At 44.3% G+C, this 15,008-nt stretch overlaps 1 protein-coding gene and 1 pseudogene across 1 annotated transcript; one reads left to right on the top strand and one right to left on the bottom strand.

The window, feature by feature from the left end:
* The first annotated feature begins 69 nt into the window (after nt 1-69).
* LOC146893971 (uncharacterized) lies at nt 70-2,838 on the top strand. Its single transcript, XM_087908743.1, has 5 exons — nt 70-212; nt 854-984; nt 1,317-1,413; nt 2,051-2,219; nt 2,553-2,838. Exons 1-5 carry the CDS (start codon nt 191-193, stop codon nt 2,623-2,625), a joined length of 492 nt encoding a protein of 163 aa, XP_087764869.1. The 5' UTR covers nt 70-190; the 3' UTR covers nt 2,626-2,838.
* A 9,356-nt stretch (nt 2,839-12,194) lies between these two features.
* LOC148121230 (olfactory receptor 5V1-like) lies at nt 12,195-13,115 on the bottom strand (annotated as a pseudogene).
* Nucleotides 13,116-15,008: the final 1,893 nt, after the last annotated feature.

The raw sequence follows: 15,008 nt of genomic DNA, 5'->3' as shown, positions 1-15,008 counted from the left end.
TCAAATATTTGAGGACTATAAATCAAGACCCTGGCATTCACAGACTAGTTCCTCTAAAGTGAATAAAAATCTGAGAAATTTTAACGAAAACTAACCTCTCACAATTTCCTTAAAGGTGGAAAGAACAACACAGGAGGGATGTCTTCCCGAAACTTATGGCTCTTCAATTGGGCCCCAGCCTACCTCCAACATGGACGTACAGCCATCTCCAGGTACAAGTGACAGAGGTGACACTCTTCAGGCATCTGAGAAAACTACGCTTCACCACACCACTCTGGATCACACATGTACTTTACGACATGCCCTGGGCATGCAACGGGGAGAGCACATGCTGACACTGAGCTTGCTCCTGGTAGCCACACTGGTGACAATATGGACCCACTGCAACAGTATTTTTTGACAGATTATAAAGATTTGGATTTTTTTGAAAAATTTCACGACCATAAACGTTGTTACTTCTATAGGCCCTGTTGATTCTCCACAATGATATTGAGTATGCTCACAAGGGACTCCCATTGTTAAGTCTAAAAACAATCATCGTTAATTGAAAAAAAATGTCAGCACACTTCCATTTAACTTGCTTTAATCTTTCTTCACAAAGGGTTAAAATACTAACGTACAGGCAAGAAATAATCATAAGGTTGTGGCCCAGATTGGAAATATAGAACTAAAAATTTAAAACGTTTTCATGCTTAACAAAATAAATCTCGTCATCAATGTAGCTCTGCAGGTCTCTTTAGGAAGGCCTGTCTCTTGAGTTTCTGACAGTACTCACCATTATCCATTAACCCAGGTCCACCAGTTCCTCCAGATCCACTTCTTCTTAATTATTTCTGTTCCATCTATGGTCCAGGAAAACTCCCAGGACCGGGTCGAGTCGCACCACCAAAGCCTCCTCGGTCCAAGAGGTGTGCAACTCCGAAGCCATCTCTGTCTCCTCCACCTCTGCCACCTGGGACGACTTCCCCAGGACCACCAGGGCCCGTAAGTCTGCCTCTTACTCCCTGCTTCGCACCAGGGCAGCATCACGAGGTGAAAACCCAGAGTCTCCTTATGAAGGTTATTCTTTACCCCGCTACACACACAAAAAGCTGAGCAGGTCCTCTTTTAAGACTCTCAAGCTCTGGGCTTTGATTCAAACAGAAAGGAAACAAAGCTCACACACTATGAGTGGTTACAGTGATAAAATTTCCCTGAGCAATCAAATATTTGAGGACTATAAATCAAGACCCTGGCATTCACAGACTAGTTCCTCTAAAGTGAATAAAAATCAGAGAAATTTTAACGAAAACTAACCTCTCACAATTTCCTTAAAGCTGGAAAGAACAACACAGGAGGGATGTCTTCCCGAAACTTATGACTCTTCAATTGGGCCCCAGCCTACCTCCAACATGGACGTACAGCCATCTCCAGGTACAAGTGACAGAGGTGACACTCTTCAGGCATCTGAGAAAACTACGCTTCACCACACCACTCTGGATCACACATGTACTTTACGACATGCCCTGGGCATGCAACGGGGAGACCACATGCTGACACTGAGCTTGCTCCTGGTAGCCACACTGGTGACAACATGGACCCACTGCAACAGTATTTTTTACAGATTATAAATATTTTGATTTTTTGAACAATTTCTGGACCATAAATTTTGTTACTTCTAGAGGCCCTGTTGATTCTCCACAATGATATTGAGTATGCTCACAAGGGATTCCCATTGTTAAGTCTAAAACAATCATCGTTGATAGAAAAAAAAATCTCAGCACATTACCATTTTACTTGCTTTAATGTCTCTTCACAAATGGTTAAAATACTAACGTACAGGCAAGAAATAACCATAATGTTGTGGCCATCAGTATAAATATTAAAGTATGAATTTAAAACATTTTGTCTTTAAAAAACTTAATCTCGTCATCAATGCAGCTGTGCAGATTTCTTTAGTAAGGCCGGTCTCTTAAGTTTCTGACAGTACTCGCCTTTATCCTTTAATCCAGATCCACCAGGTCCTCTATGTCCACATCTTAATATTCTGTCTTTTCCATCAATGGTACAGGAGGAACCCCAAGTCGACACTGTGTTCTGCCTCCAAATCCTCCTTGGCCCAAGAGACGGGCACCTCAGGAGCCACCTCTGAATCCACCTGACCACAAGAGACGGGCACCTCTGAAGCCACCTCTGTCTCCACCTCTGCCACCTCGAGAAGTTTCTCCATTACCACCAAGGTACGTAAGTCTGCCTCTTACTCCCTGCATGGCACTAGGGCCACCTCACCAGGTGAAAACAGAGAGCTTTCTTATGAAGGTTATTCTTTACCCCCCTACACACAAAAAGCTGAGCAGGTCCTCTTTTAATATTCTCACCCTGGGCTTTGATTGAAACAGTAAGGAAACAAAGGTTACACAACATCCGTGGTTATAGTGATAAAATTTCCCTGAGCAATCAAATATTTGAGGACTATAAATCTAGACCCTGTCATGAACAGACAAGTTCTTCTAAAGTGAATAATATCAGTGAAATTTTTTAATGAAATCTAACATCTCACTCTTTCCTTAAAGAATCAAAGCAGGAAGAATATCATCATACAACGTTTGTTGTTGGCCTTGTGGACCAGCCTGTTCCCCACACTGATTTACCACTTTCCCCAGGTATAAGAAAAATTGCCTTGTTCAGTTGTTTCAAGGCTATGATGGGAAAAAATTGAAGCAAATGTTTTTTGCAATCAAAGGCAACTCTAGATACTAATTTGTTTTACAAATTGTTTCCTACAGTTGAGAGTTACCTGTCATGATTTCTTTCATATTTCCTGAAATAAAGATGATATATAAAGGTATTAAAATACTGTTTTTGGCTTGGTGGTTGTTGTGCACATATTTAATTCCAGCACTTGGGAGGTAGTGCTGTGGGAGGAGTGTGCCAAGTTCCTGCTACCTGCTAGCTTAGACCCAAAATAACCACACAGAAATTGTATTAATAAATTACTGCCTGGCCCATTAGCTATAGCCTCTTCTTCTCTACTTCTCACATCTTCATTAATCTGTCTCCATTAATGTATATTGCCACTTTACTGTGGCTTACAGGCATGAGTCTAATCAGCGTCCACCTCGGGTAGGAGAGCCATGGTGTCAGCAACACTTCCCTTCTTCTCAGCATTTTGTTCTGGCTACTCTATCCACCTAAGGGCTGCCCTATCAAAAGGTCAAGGCCGTTTCTCTATTCAACCAATGAAAGCAATACAAACACAGGAGGACTTCCTACACCAGGGTAGAGCCAAGTTTAAGGCCAGCCTGGTCTAGAAAGCAGCACTTCAGTTAAATAAATGTCATTCCTAGGACTCTAGTGCAGCGACTGACTACCTACTGTAATTCCTGCTAAGATGATCCCATTTCTCTGGCCTGCCTAGACAACTGCATGCATATGTATATGTACAAGACTAAAAGCAGAAAAACTGATATCACATGGTTATAGGTAAAATAAATATTTTTAAATTAAAATTTTCATTGATTTTATATCCCAAGTTTGATTTACCTGATTCCTCTTCTCCAGTTCCCTTCCCCCATGTCTTCTTCACCCCCAACCCACTCCTCCTCTCTCTCATTTATAAAGGATCAAGACTCAATCATGACACATCCATTCAGAATAAAAAAAGAGAGAAAGCAAATTGCAGCCCAAACATGGCATGAAACTCAGCATACCACCCCATCCCATAACACTACACTCCCACTCCCACCCCTACTCACAACCCAGGCACCCATCTTCCCACACCAAGCCCCATGCCTCCTCCATCAGGAACACAAATGATTTGCAGGAATGAGGGGCACGTTGGGGCACAATGAGGGTGCTCGATGAGGAAGGAGATGGAAGGCAGAGAATGCTGGACACTTCTGGCTTTGGATCCTGGCTCCAGGTTGTGGCAGACGACTGAGAAGGGCCCAGATGGCAGGGGGGTTGATGGGCAGGCTGGTCGGCTACCTGACTTGGCCTGGTGTGACTGTGCCATTTCAGGAGCTTTGGGCAGGGAGGGCTTGTCGGGACTAGGTGGCCGAAAGGGGTGCAGAGGGCTTGCAGATGGGTGTGCAGACAAGCACAGCAACAACAGGCTCTTTGGGCACGGCAGCGAGTGCTACCTTCATCTGTGGCCATACCACCCTGAAAGAGCCCAATCTCCTTTAATCTCAGAAGATAGACTGGGTTGGGCCTGGTTAATACTTTGATGGGAGATCTCCTGGGAATATCGGGTGCTGTAGGCTTTACTTTTGGCCTTTTTGGCTCTTGTGGCCTTTGCAGCAGGCCACAGGTCAAGAGTCACACTGGACAGGACAGGCTACTGCAGTCTCTGCACATTGGAAAGCGTGCACACCTCTGATAAGTTTCAAAATCCATCCACTGTTCAGAGCCCTGATGCACACAGGAAATCTACAAGGGGAAACACCCCAATGGGGAATCCCAGGACCACCTAAAGAGCTAAGAATCACAAAGTGATATGCAGCCCAAGCTGGCCTTGAACCAGAGCAAACCCTGGGCCAGCCACCACCTCACTTGGCTCCTCAGTTCTCCAGCTCCCCAGATCCACAGGCAGGTTGCTGGGTGTATGCTCTCTCCAGACATTGGGCAGACATACTTGACCTGAAAACTGGGACAGTCCAGGAAACAGGATGACAAACACAGCACCACCTGCCCTCCTGCAGGCCCTGTGACCTGAGCTATGTGGGGTAGGTGTTCCAGACTGGAGCTGGCCAGGTTCTGGCATGGGCTCAGTAACATGAGAGGGAGCTGGAGACAGAGCCAGTGCCAAAGAGGGAGGGGCAAGGTACAAAGGATGCCTGGGATAACAGTCCTGCAATGTAACATGAGGGGCCGGCTTGTTGAGGTATCTGTCCCACCCAGTACCCAACAGCCGGCAAATCCCAGAGAAAAATCAACCACACAGAGAACTCTATAAGTTATAAAGCTGATTGGCCCATTAGGTCAGGCTTCTTGTTAACTCTTATAACTTATATTAACCCATTGCTCTCATCTATGTTAGCACATGGCTCTGTACCTTTCTCAGCTGGGCAGGTTACATGCTGCCTCTTCGGTGATCTGTGCAGGAGTGGCCGAGGGAGTTTCTTCCTCCCTAGCCTTATCCTATTCTCATTGCCCCGCCTCTACTTCCTGTCTGGTTGACTCACCTATACTTCCTGCCTGGCCAATCAGCGTTTTATTAAAATACATGATTGACAGAATACAGACAATTCTCCCGCACCATTTCCCTCTTTTTTTTTTTAAACAAAGGAAAATACCCATAGTCCATTTGTTGGGAATGTGGGCGTAGTATTTCAGGCTACTTCCTGCTGGTTGGGGGCGCTGATGATCTTATGGGGACCTAAAGAAAACTTAGAGTTATCATCAAGTCCTGACTGGAGTATCCTGTGAGTCTTGATCATCTCAGGCAGCAGTCTTGAACCTTTTCTGGATGAAGAACTCAGACATCTGGGCCATCTATTCCTGTCAGAGATTTTTCAGGTGGCCTCCCTTGGTGGAACTTGATTTTTCTTAACTCAGAATGAATCCATAGCCTCTCATTTTCTGTGGAAACAAAAGCAAAATCTCTTCTCCAAAGTAACAAACCTTTTGACTTCAGTTTTGAAGTCAAGGTATTTTCAAAATACCTATCTTGAGTTAGTTCAGCAGCATTTATAAACAACAGTCCTTTAGCAGCTGTTGCTCCTTCCTCAGCATTCAAACAATTTAAAGAGAGCATAATAGCATACAGTATCAAGATTCTCTGTGCATTTTCCATCTTTATGTGGCTTTATTTTAACCTCTATTTCTTTTATTTTTACTTTTACTTTTTGAGACAGGATCTTTGTATATCTTTGTCCTGGAATAACACTGTAGACCAGGCTGTCTTTGAACTCACAGAGATCTGCCTGTCTCTGCCTCCCCAGTGCTGGGATTAAAGGTGTATGCTACCACACCTTGAACTCACAGAGATCTGTCTCTGCCTCCCAGGCTTTGGGATTAAAGGCGTGTACTACCACACCTTGAGGTCACAGAGGTCAATCTACCTCTACCCCTTGAAGTCACAGAGGTCAATATGCCTCTGCCTCCCAGGCATTGGGATTAAAGGTGTGTACCACCACACCCAACTACTCTCTTTCTTTCCTTTTTTATTTTTAATGACTTTAACCTTTAGCCTGCATATATTTTTAACACACTGTAAACTCTTTAGAGGTTTTCTTCATCTTTGAACATCTCTTTACTGTATCTCTCTCTCTTTTTTGACCACATGAGTCTTTAAGGAGAGGACTAAAACTGTGGCTTTTACGGCTGGAATTAGCCCATTCCTTAGCTTTCCAACCTCGTGGCTGAGGTACCAGCCAGAGCTGTGTTCACTGCCACAACTCTATGGCGTTTCAAGGTCCTTGCTAGCAAGCAAGCTGCATCATTCTGCTCACAGATCACACTCAGTCAGACTGCCTGCCTGAAAGAGTCAGAGGACAGCCCAGAAAGCCGGCATTTTAAAACAGCACAGCTTTTTTCCTGTTATGGCTGAAAACCTGAAAAGCATGCGTTCAGCTTTTCATCAACACCGTTTAAGTTTTTCGTGGCAGGACCTCTTAATGAGCTGCAGGGTTTTGCAGCTAAAGCTGAGTCAGGAAGCCTCTCTTAGATGAAAGCCTTGCTTGCCTCTAGCAAGCAGAGCAGACCCGAGAAATTGTTGCCACCAAGAAAACATGCTTTACTCTATTCTTTCCCAAACTTTCTCAGGCTTTCTGTGGATGAAGTTATCCATGTGGGCGCCATATGTAACATGAGGGGGCAGGCTTGTTGGGGTTACTGTCCCTCCCAGTACCCCAACAGCCAGCAAGCAACAAAGAAAATAACACAGAGTCTACATCAGGTTATAAACTGATTGGCCCATTAGGTCAGGCTACTTATTAGTTCTTATATCTTATATTAACCCATTGCTCTCATCTATGTTAGCACATGGCTCCGTACCTTTCTCAGCTGGGCAGGTTACATGCTGCCTCTTCGGTGATCTGTGCAGGAGTGGCCGAGGGAGTTTCTTCCTCCCTAGCCTTATCCTATTCTCATTGCCCCGCCTCTACTTCCTGTCTGGTTGACCCACCTATACTTCCTGCCTGGCCAATCAGCGTTTTATTAAAATACATGATTGACAGAATACAGACAATTCTCCCGCACCACTGCAAAGCTCACCACTGTGTATTCAGCAACAGATGGCCAACTCCCTCCAAGCTCAAGACCCTAGGGAAGCAGTCTATAAGAAAACCTGCTCTCCCCAGATGCATAATTCTAGACCCACCCCAAGGGACTGGGGATATAAGCCAACGTGTGTGCCTGTGTGCCTGCTTGCCTGTGTATAATGTGCATGTTATGTGGGTGGACATTCATTTGTGTAGGCCACAGTATGACTTGTGTATGTGTGTGTGTGTGCATGTCTGTGGTTGTGCGTGCATGCTTGTGCTTAGGTGTCTTTGTCTGGGTTTTTGCTTGGGTGTCTATCTTTTTTGTGGGGAGAAGATTAGGAGTGTGTGTGTTCTTATATGACGTGTGTGTGCTGTGCATGCCTGCTTGTGTATGTGTGTTTGTGTGTCCATCTGATTGTGTGTATGTCTGTAAGCTCTGAGCATGTGCTTTCATACAAGTGTGCTTGGGTGTCTTCCTGCGTGTGTGTGTGGGGGGGGTGTGCATACTTGTGCTTAGGTGTCTTTGTATGGGTTTTTGCTTGGGTGTCTATCTATTGAGATCATCAAAAGTATCTAAGATGTTTGAAATGAACTTTACAAAATCAACATTTTTAAGTGGCTGTTTTCTATTAGTAAAGACTATAGAATAAAGCGTTTTGTCTCTATCTGGATGATTATAAATCAATGATTATTAATTGATTTCATTCACTGCATAAACAAAGGAGATAACTTTTGGTCCCCATATTAAATGAGTCTATGGAGCACTAAAATAAACTATAAAGATTTTTTTCGAGAGTTTTCAATTTACTTTTGGTACATAAATGACTGGGATTAACTAAATCACATAAAGTAAAAACAAAACTAAGGGTAGACTGCTGTTTTCAAATTCTGGCCATGTCTCTCCTCCTCATTTACTTTAGCCTAAAAACTTAAGGGGAAAACTAAGCTCTTAAAATGAGAAAAAAAAAAAAGATGTATGGCATATGCTGTGTGAGTGTGTTCCCGGGTGCCACACCAGTGCTGCTTGGATGCCGAAACTAGCAGGGGATGTGGGGGTTCAGACACAGAGGTTTCCTTGCAGGGAGAAGAACAGCAACCTTTTCAGAAAGGCTCCGGGCCAGCCACATTCAGAGAATCCGGCCCGGAGCCTTTCTGAAAAGCCATTGACAATGACACTGGGACTTGTTTCCTCTGCATATACTGGATTTTTGGGATCCAGTCTGTTTGGACACTCACCTTCCTGGACCTGGAGGGAGTGGGGAGGAACTTGAACTTCCCACAGGGCTGGAAGCCCTGACTGCTCTTAGGGATGGAGAGGGAGGAGGAGGGGGAGGGTGTTGGGAGGAGGGGTGGAAATGAAAACTTTCATAATTTAATAAACTTTGAAAAAAAAGTAATTTGAATACAAAAAAAAGAACAGCAACCTTTATTTTACCCCAAACTAGAGCCTTTTATACCATTAGGCAGCTGGCCCGAGAGATGCTGAGCAGTCAGAGGTCAAGATCAAGGGCATCCTCTACTGGGAATGCTTCTGTGGAAAACCACTTGTCAGAAAGAAGACAAACAGCCTTGTTGATTATAGAGGACGAGGAAGTTTAGCTGTTGGTCAGCGGGAGTGGGGGCAGCCAGATCACAACACCTGGGGAGTCATGAAACACATATCTTTGTGTCGATACCAGGACCAATAATACATAAAATGATGGTTACATAAAAGTTCAACTTGAAGAACCAAGGTGTTTGTTAGGTTTGCTTACAGGAGCTGGGATGATTTAAATGTTGCCATATCACCAGAAAGTCCACCACAGCATGAATGTTGTAGCCTTGGAGTTCTCTGCTAGACTTACAGGAAGCTGCCCAGGTTGGAGAATCTCCTCCAGGAAGCTTAGCTGCTCAGACAATGTTCCCATCAGAAGTTGTTTACAACTTCCAGAAGCTAGGGCAGGGCCCTTGTGACTCTTGATTCAGCTCCCCAGGACTTGTAAGGTTGTTTACTTATTAAGTCTCAGGAGCTCCTTCAATGAGACAATGTTTCTATTCAGAGGAACTGCTACACTCCACTCCTTTGATGACTCTTGATTTCTCCCCACCTTATTTTCTGTGATAGTCTCAGCCTTCCTGTTAGTGACAAGAATACCTATGTATGACACAGCCAAGGTTACTTGTCATTAAGGACTGTGTCAATGATTATGACTCTCTGAAATGCTCTATCTATTGCAAAAATCGAGTTTTGTTCCAGGAGCTAGGGAACTGGGGAGACAAGTGCGACGCTGGGTGGCCTATGATTGTGATCAGTTTTGGAGCTGCGTGTCACTCAAAACTGCCTCTACCTTGTGATTCTTAGCTTCCTTCCTTGGCCCTGGGATTCCAAACTGGGGTATTTCCCCTGTGGGTTTGCTGGATGCCTGATTAGATTTCGAACCTTGTCAGACATGGGTGGGTCCTTTTTCCAGGGTGCAAATGGAAGTGGCCTGTTCTGGCCCAGACTGGCCCTTGGCCCACAGAAGATCAAAGGGAAAAAAACAGCCAAAAGAAAAGCCTAGGGCACCCAGTATTCCCAGGCGGTCCCCCATACTACTACTAACCAGGCCGGACTGTGCTTCGCTTCCTAGATCAGACAAGATCGGGTACATTCGGGGTGGTATGGCCATAGAAAGAGGCTGCACAGGCTGCAGAGGCTGCAGGGCTCCTAGAGTTTGCCGCTTTGCTTGCCTCTACACCCACCCCCATGACCTCCAACATCCCTTCTGGCCGCCTAGTCCAGCCAAGCCCAGCCAACACTCTACCCCTGACCTGGCTGAAGCCACACCAGGCTGCTCCAGGAAATCTACCCGCCGACCTGCCAGCAAGGCTCTCCTCAGCACTGGGCCCGGACCAGGACCCTGGACCCAGGGCCAAAAGTTGCCACCATTACCAACGGACATTCTCTCCCTTCGGTTCCTTGTCTTCTATTCCTCATCTGGCAGCTTCACCCGGCCCCAACCGAGTGCCTGGCAGGTTTGCTGGCCCACAAACCAGCTTCTTCCTTGCCCTGGGTCTACGGTCCAGTTTGTGCACACATCTGGCTCCCTTGGTGGGGAAACCATTGGTGTCAGATTTGGCAGGGCCTCAGATAACTTCCAGGGCATGGACTGGCTTTGGACCCCGACTCTACCCCCATCCCCACCTGGGGCCTGGTAGGCAGCTTTTGGCTTTGGGCAGGTGAGAGACCTCCTCCATCCTGCAGCCATTTGTGTCCCAGTGAAGGAGACATGGGGCTTGGGGGTGGGAAGGTGGGCACCCAGGTTGGGAGAAGGCCTGGGTGTATGGTGGGGTGGGATGCCACTGCTGCAGTCTCCAGAGCATCGAACCACAGGCTGGCAACAGCACTAACCCCAGGGGCCCCGGCAGGATCTGCTGGTCTGGGAGGCGGTGCCCACTGGCGGAGGGAGCAGCAGCAGAGAGGTCCTCTTCTTCAGACCCTTCCAGCTCTTCCTCCTCCAGCTCTGCCATATGGGAGGCTGGTCAGTTGGGTTGAGCAGTCTCCTCCAGAGCCAGCTAGGTCCCTGCCCTGCCTGTCCCTGCGCTGCCAGCCACCAGCCACAACCCTGAGCGCTGGACTCCCCTGGCTGGGGTCTTAGGGGCTGAGGGTTGCCAGGAGTTCCCTCAGCAGCAGCCCGTCCTCCTCAAGCTCTGAGACTCCTTGGGGCTGCAGAGGCGGCTGAAGCAGGAAGCCCTGGGCCATGGCCAGAGCCAGAGCTGCCGCTTGGCATCGCAGCAGTGTGCTGTCAATTTAGGAGTGTGGAGACAAAAGAGAATTTGTTGTTGAAGGATCTGAAAACATAAAGGAGACATCTACATCAGGCTAGACAGTACTCTTTATAGTTTCTCACTGTCTTGTCTGTAACAAAAATCCTCCCCTCCCAACTCTGTTCTAAAAAGAACTTTTGATAAGTGCACAGTATATCAGAATAAATAATATTTTGTACATATGAATGCTACTTCAATAGTATGTTCAATATAATAGATAGTATCAGACATGCATTACTTAGTGGGGAAAATTTTTTCAAGAACTCTCACCACAAAATGGTAGATATTTGATAACTATCATGGTTAGTTGTTACTCACAGTGTTTATAAACAACAAAACCAATTTAAACTTAATGTTTGAACTTAGATGTTTATAATAACTTATCCCTTAAAGTAAATTATGGAGTTTTTGAGAGATGGCTCAGAGATTAAGAAGACCCATGTTTAATTCCCACAACACAGATGATGAACTACAATCATCCTAAATTCCTGTTCCTGGGAATATAATGTCCTCCTGTGGCCTCCATAGTCACTGAATATATATAGTGCACAAATATATATGTAGACAAAACACCCACAAACCTAAAAATAAACCAATATTTAAATTAAAAAATTAATAAAATTTGTAGTGGAAGGAATATTTCAAAAGATAAAAGCAATTGCTGCTCTTACACAAGACTAAGATTTTGTCCCCGACATCCACATGGTGACTCACTCTTCTCCATACCTCCAGTTGCAGGAGGTCCAACACCCTCTTATGGACACTGTGAGCATGAAGCCTGCACATGGTGTGCTGATAAGCAAGCAGCCAAGGCAGTCATGGTCATATATAAAAGTCTTTTAAAAGGAACAAGACAAAATAGAAACATAATGAAGATTTATAACTACATGGATAAATGTAGATTAGAACCAAAAAGAAAGTGGTAACATAGATATATGTAAATATAAAGGCTGGCGTTCTTGTGGATATAGCTATTGAGACAGGTAAGAGAGCAGGAGATACAGTTATCTCATGTAACCTACCAATCCTATGCAGTATCAAAGGTTTTTATCTTTCAATTACAAACTTTAAAGTGGGTACAGAGATGTGCGTAACAATATGTGAATTTAAATGCAAGTTTGTTATCCATTTCTTTCTATACATACATCGTTTTAGTACTTTGCTACCTCTTTTTGTATATTGATTCTCAGAAGAGTTTGAGAGACTCTTCAATCATGTTTTCTATGGACATATCCTAAGACGTAAAACTTTTCTGAGTGCTCCTTTGACTTCTCTGTTTCTCAGACTGTCGATAATTGGGTTTAAAATGGGGGTAATGATCTCATAGAGATGAGTCTGTCTCTAGCAGGACAATGTTGACTGGAGGATGGGTGGATAGAGGTAAATATGCTTGTGCCATAGAACAAGAAGACTACAAGAAGGTGGGAAGCACAGGTGGAGAAAGCTTTGCACTTCCCTTCCACTAACTGGATCTTCAGGATGGTGAGAATGCTGTATATGAAGGAGATCAAAGTGATGAGAAAAGAACCAACCCTCCAAGTGCCTCTACCACTAAAACAAGCATTTCTGGCATGTAGGTGGATGAATAGCACAGGGCCACCACAGGTAGGGTATCACAATAGTACTGGTTTACTCGATTGGACTTGTAGAAAGACAGACTAAAGGTAGACTTTGTGTGGAGAAAGGAGTTGAGAAACCCAGCTACCCAGGTCCCTAACAACAGGTGTACACAACGAACCTTGGTCATGATGAGGGAATAACACAGAGGGAAGCATATGGCCATATACCAGGCATAAGTCATCACAACCAGCAAGAAAACTTCAGTCCCACTTAGGGCCACCAGGAAATAGAGCTTCAAAGCAACCCAACAAAGGAAATGCTGTGATCTTCAGTAAAGAGATTCTTGACCATCTTGGGGTCAGTGGCTGATATGTCTAGCAGGGACAGATTTGCCAACTGGTAAAACATGGGAGTTTGAAGAGTTCTCTCAGTAACTGTGGTCACAAGGATGACCCTGTTTCCCAGCAAAGTTATCTGATAGATGGTGATAAAGGCCACGAAGAGTGGATAGCACACCTCAGGGAGGTCAGAGAGCTCTATGAGGATGAATTGAGTCACCGTGTTAAGATTGTAGACGTCCATATTATATGTCCACAGCGATGTTTCTAAGGGAAGTGAAAGCAAAGAATGAATATTCAAGTGATTAATTAATGATTCCGGTGCTGAGAAAGTGGGAAAACAGCAGAATATGATAGAAGATGGATTGTCTTACTGCTATCATATTTACTATTATCTGATTATGGTAGATCATCTTTTACATGTGTTTTTGATTTGTTTTGCAGATATTTCATTGAGTGCTTTGTATCTATGTTCAAATGGGAAATTGATCTGCAATTCTTTTATTTTGCATAGTCTCTATGTGGTTTTAGTATCACAGTAACTGTGGCCTCATAAACTGAATTTGTCAGTGTTCCTTCTGTTTCTATGTTGTGGAATACTTTGAGGAGTGTTGGTCTTAGAAATTCTGGTACAATTCTGTGCTAAAACCATATAATCCTGGAATACTTTTTGGGGGATGGGGGTTAGAAATTTCTTCTAATTCCAAGAGTAGGAGTTATGGGTACATTTAAATTGTTTATCACATCTTGATTTAACTTTGTAAGTGGTACCTATCAAGAAAATTATGCATTTCTTTTTACCTTTTCTAAACTTGGTGTAGTAAAAATATATCCTTATGATTTGTATAGCATGTCTTATGATTCTCTGGATGGCCTTGGTAGATGTTATTATCTGGATTTTCCTTTTAGGCATTCTATAACTTCTGTGTATCCATACATTTTCTGAATATACAAAATTACCATCCCATATCGAGAGGAAATTCATTGAGTAACTAAAGACATATAGAATATTCATCTCTTTCTTAATCATAGAGAATTCTTAAGACTCTTCTTATTTCACAATTAATTAAACGTTGATCTATTTTTCACATTACCTTTAACATTTGATTCATTCTATCAAGTTTATTTTAATGCATATGTCATTATATACTACTTTAGTATAAATTAAGCTGGAAATATTCCATTGCACAAATGCCTACTTCAAATTTTCTTTCTATATTCATCATATTATACAAATATATATATATATTCATTAGTAGATAAATTTTTTTACTTATTTATTTATTTATAAAAATTTCCACTTTCTCCCCTCCTCCCAATACCCTCCCATTCCCCACACTCCCTCTCCTCCTCCCTCTCCAGTCCTAAGAGCAGTCAGGGTTTCCTGCCCTGTGGGAAGTTCAAGGTCCTCAGCCCTCCCTCCAGGTCTAGGAAGGTGAGCATCCAAACAGACTAGGATCCCAAAAAGCCAGTACATGCAGACGAAACAAGACCCAGTGCCATTGTCAATGGCTTCTCAGTCAGCCCCCATGTCAGCCACATTCAGAGAACCCGGTTTGATCACATACTTGTTCAGTCCCAGTCCTGCTGGCCTTGGTGAGCTCTTATTCGATCAGTCCCCTTGTATCAGAGGGTGAACGCCCCCCACACAGTCCAGATTTCCTTTTTCATGTTCTCTCTCCTGCTCCTCATTTGGACCTTGGGGGCTCAGTCCAGTGCTCCAATGTGGGTCTCTGTCTGTATCTCCATCCATCATCGGATGAGGGTTCCCTCTGATCCTGCCTTCCTTGTTCACGTTCTCCCTCCATCTGCTTCTCATTTGAACCTAGGGAGTTAAGTCCAGTGTTCCAATGTGTGTCTCTGTCTCTATCTCCATCCATCGCCAGATGAAGGTTCTATGGTGACATGCAAAATATTCATTAGTATGGTTATGGACCAAGGCCAGTTCAGGCACCCTTTCTTCTGTGGCCCAGGGAACAATCTGGGGACCTCTCCTTGGGTCTGGGAACCCCTCCAGAATCAAGTCTCATGCAAACCCTAAAATGCCTCCCTTAGTTGAGATATATACCTCCCTGCTCCCATAACCATCCTTCCTAGCTCCCCCCATCCCATTCCCCCAAGCTATCCCCAATCCTCC

The sequence above is a fragment of the Myodes glareolus genome, chromosome 8 (assembly GCF_982192425.1).
Source record: "Myodes glareolus chromosome 8, mMyoGla1.1, whole genome shotgun sequence".
NCBI lineage: Eukaryota > Metazoa > Chordata > Mammalia > Rodentia > Cricetidae > Myodes > Myodes glareolus.
This window is presented reverse-complemented; position numbering and strand designations above follow the sequence as displayed.

Bases quoted from the DNA above. Each gene is read 5' to 3' on its own strand.
- LOC146893971 (XM_087908743.1), top strand. From the start codon at position 191: ATGGACGTACAGCCATCTCCAG. The intron at 985-1,316 runs GTAAGTCTGCCT...ATTTCCTTAAAG, and splicing joins CCCCAGGACCACCAGGGCCC to CTGGAAAGAACAACACAGGA. The intron at 2,220-2,552 runs GTACGTAAGTCT...CTTTCCTTAAAG, and splicing joins GTTTCTCCATTACCACCAAG to AATCAAAGCAGGAAGAATAT.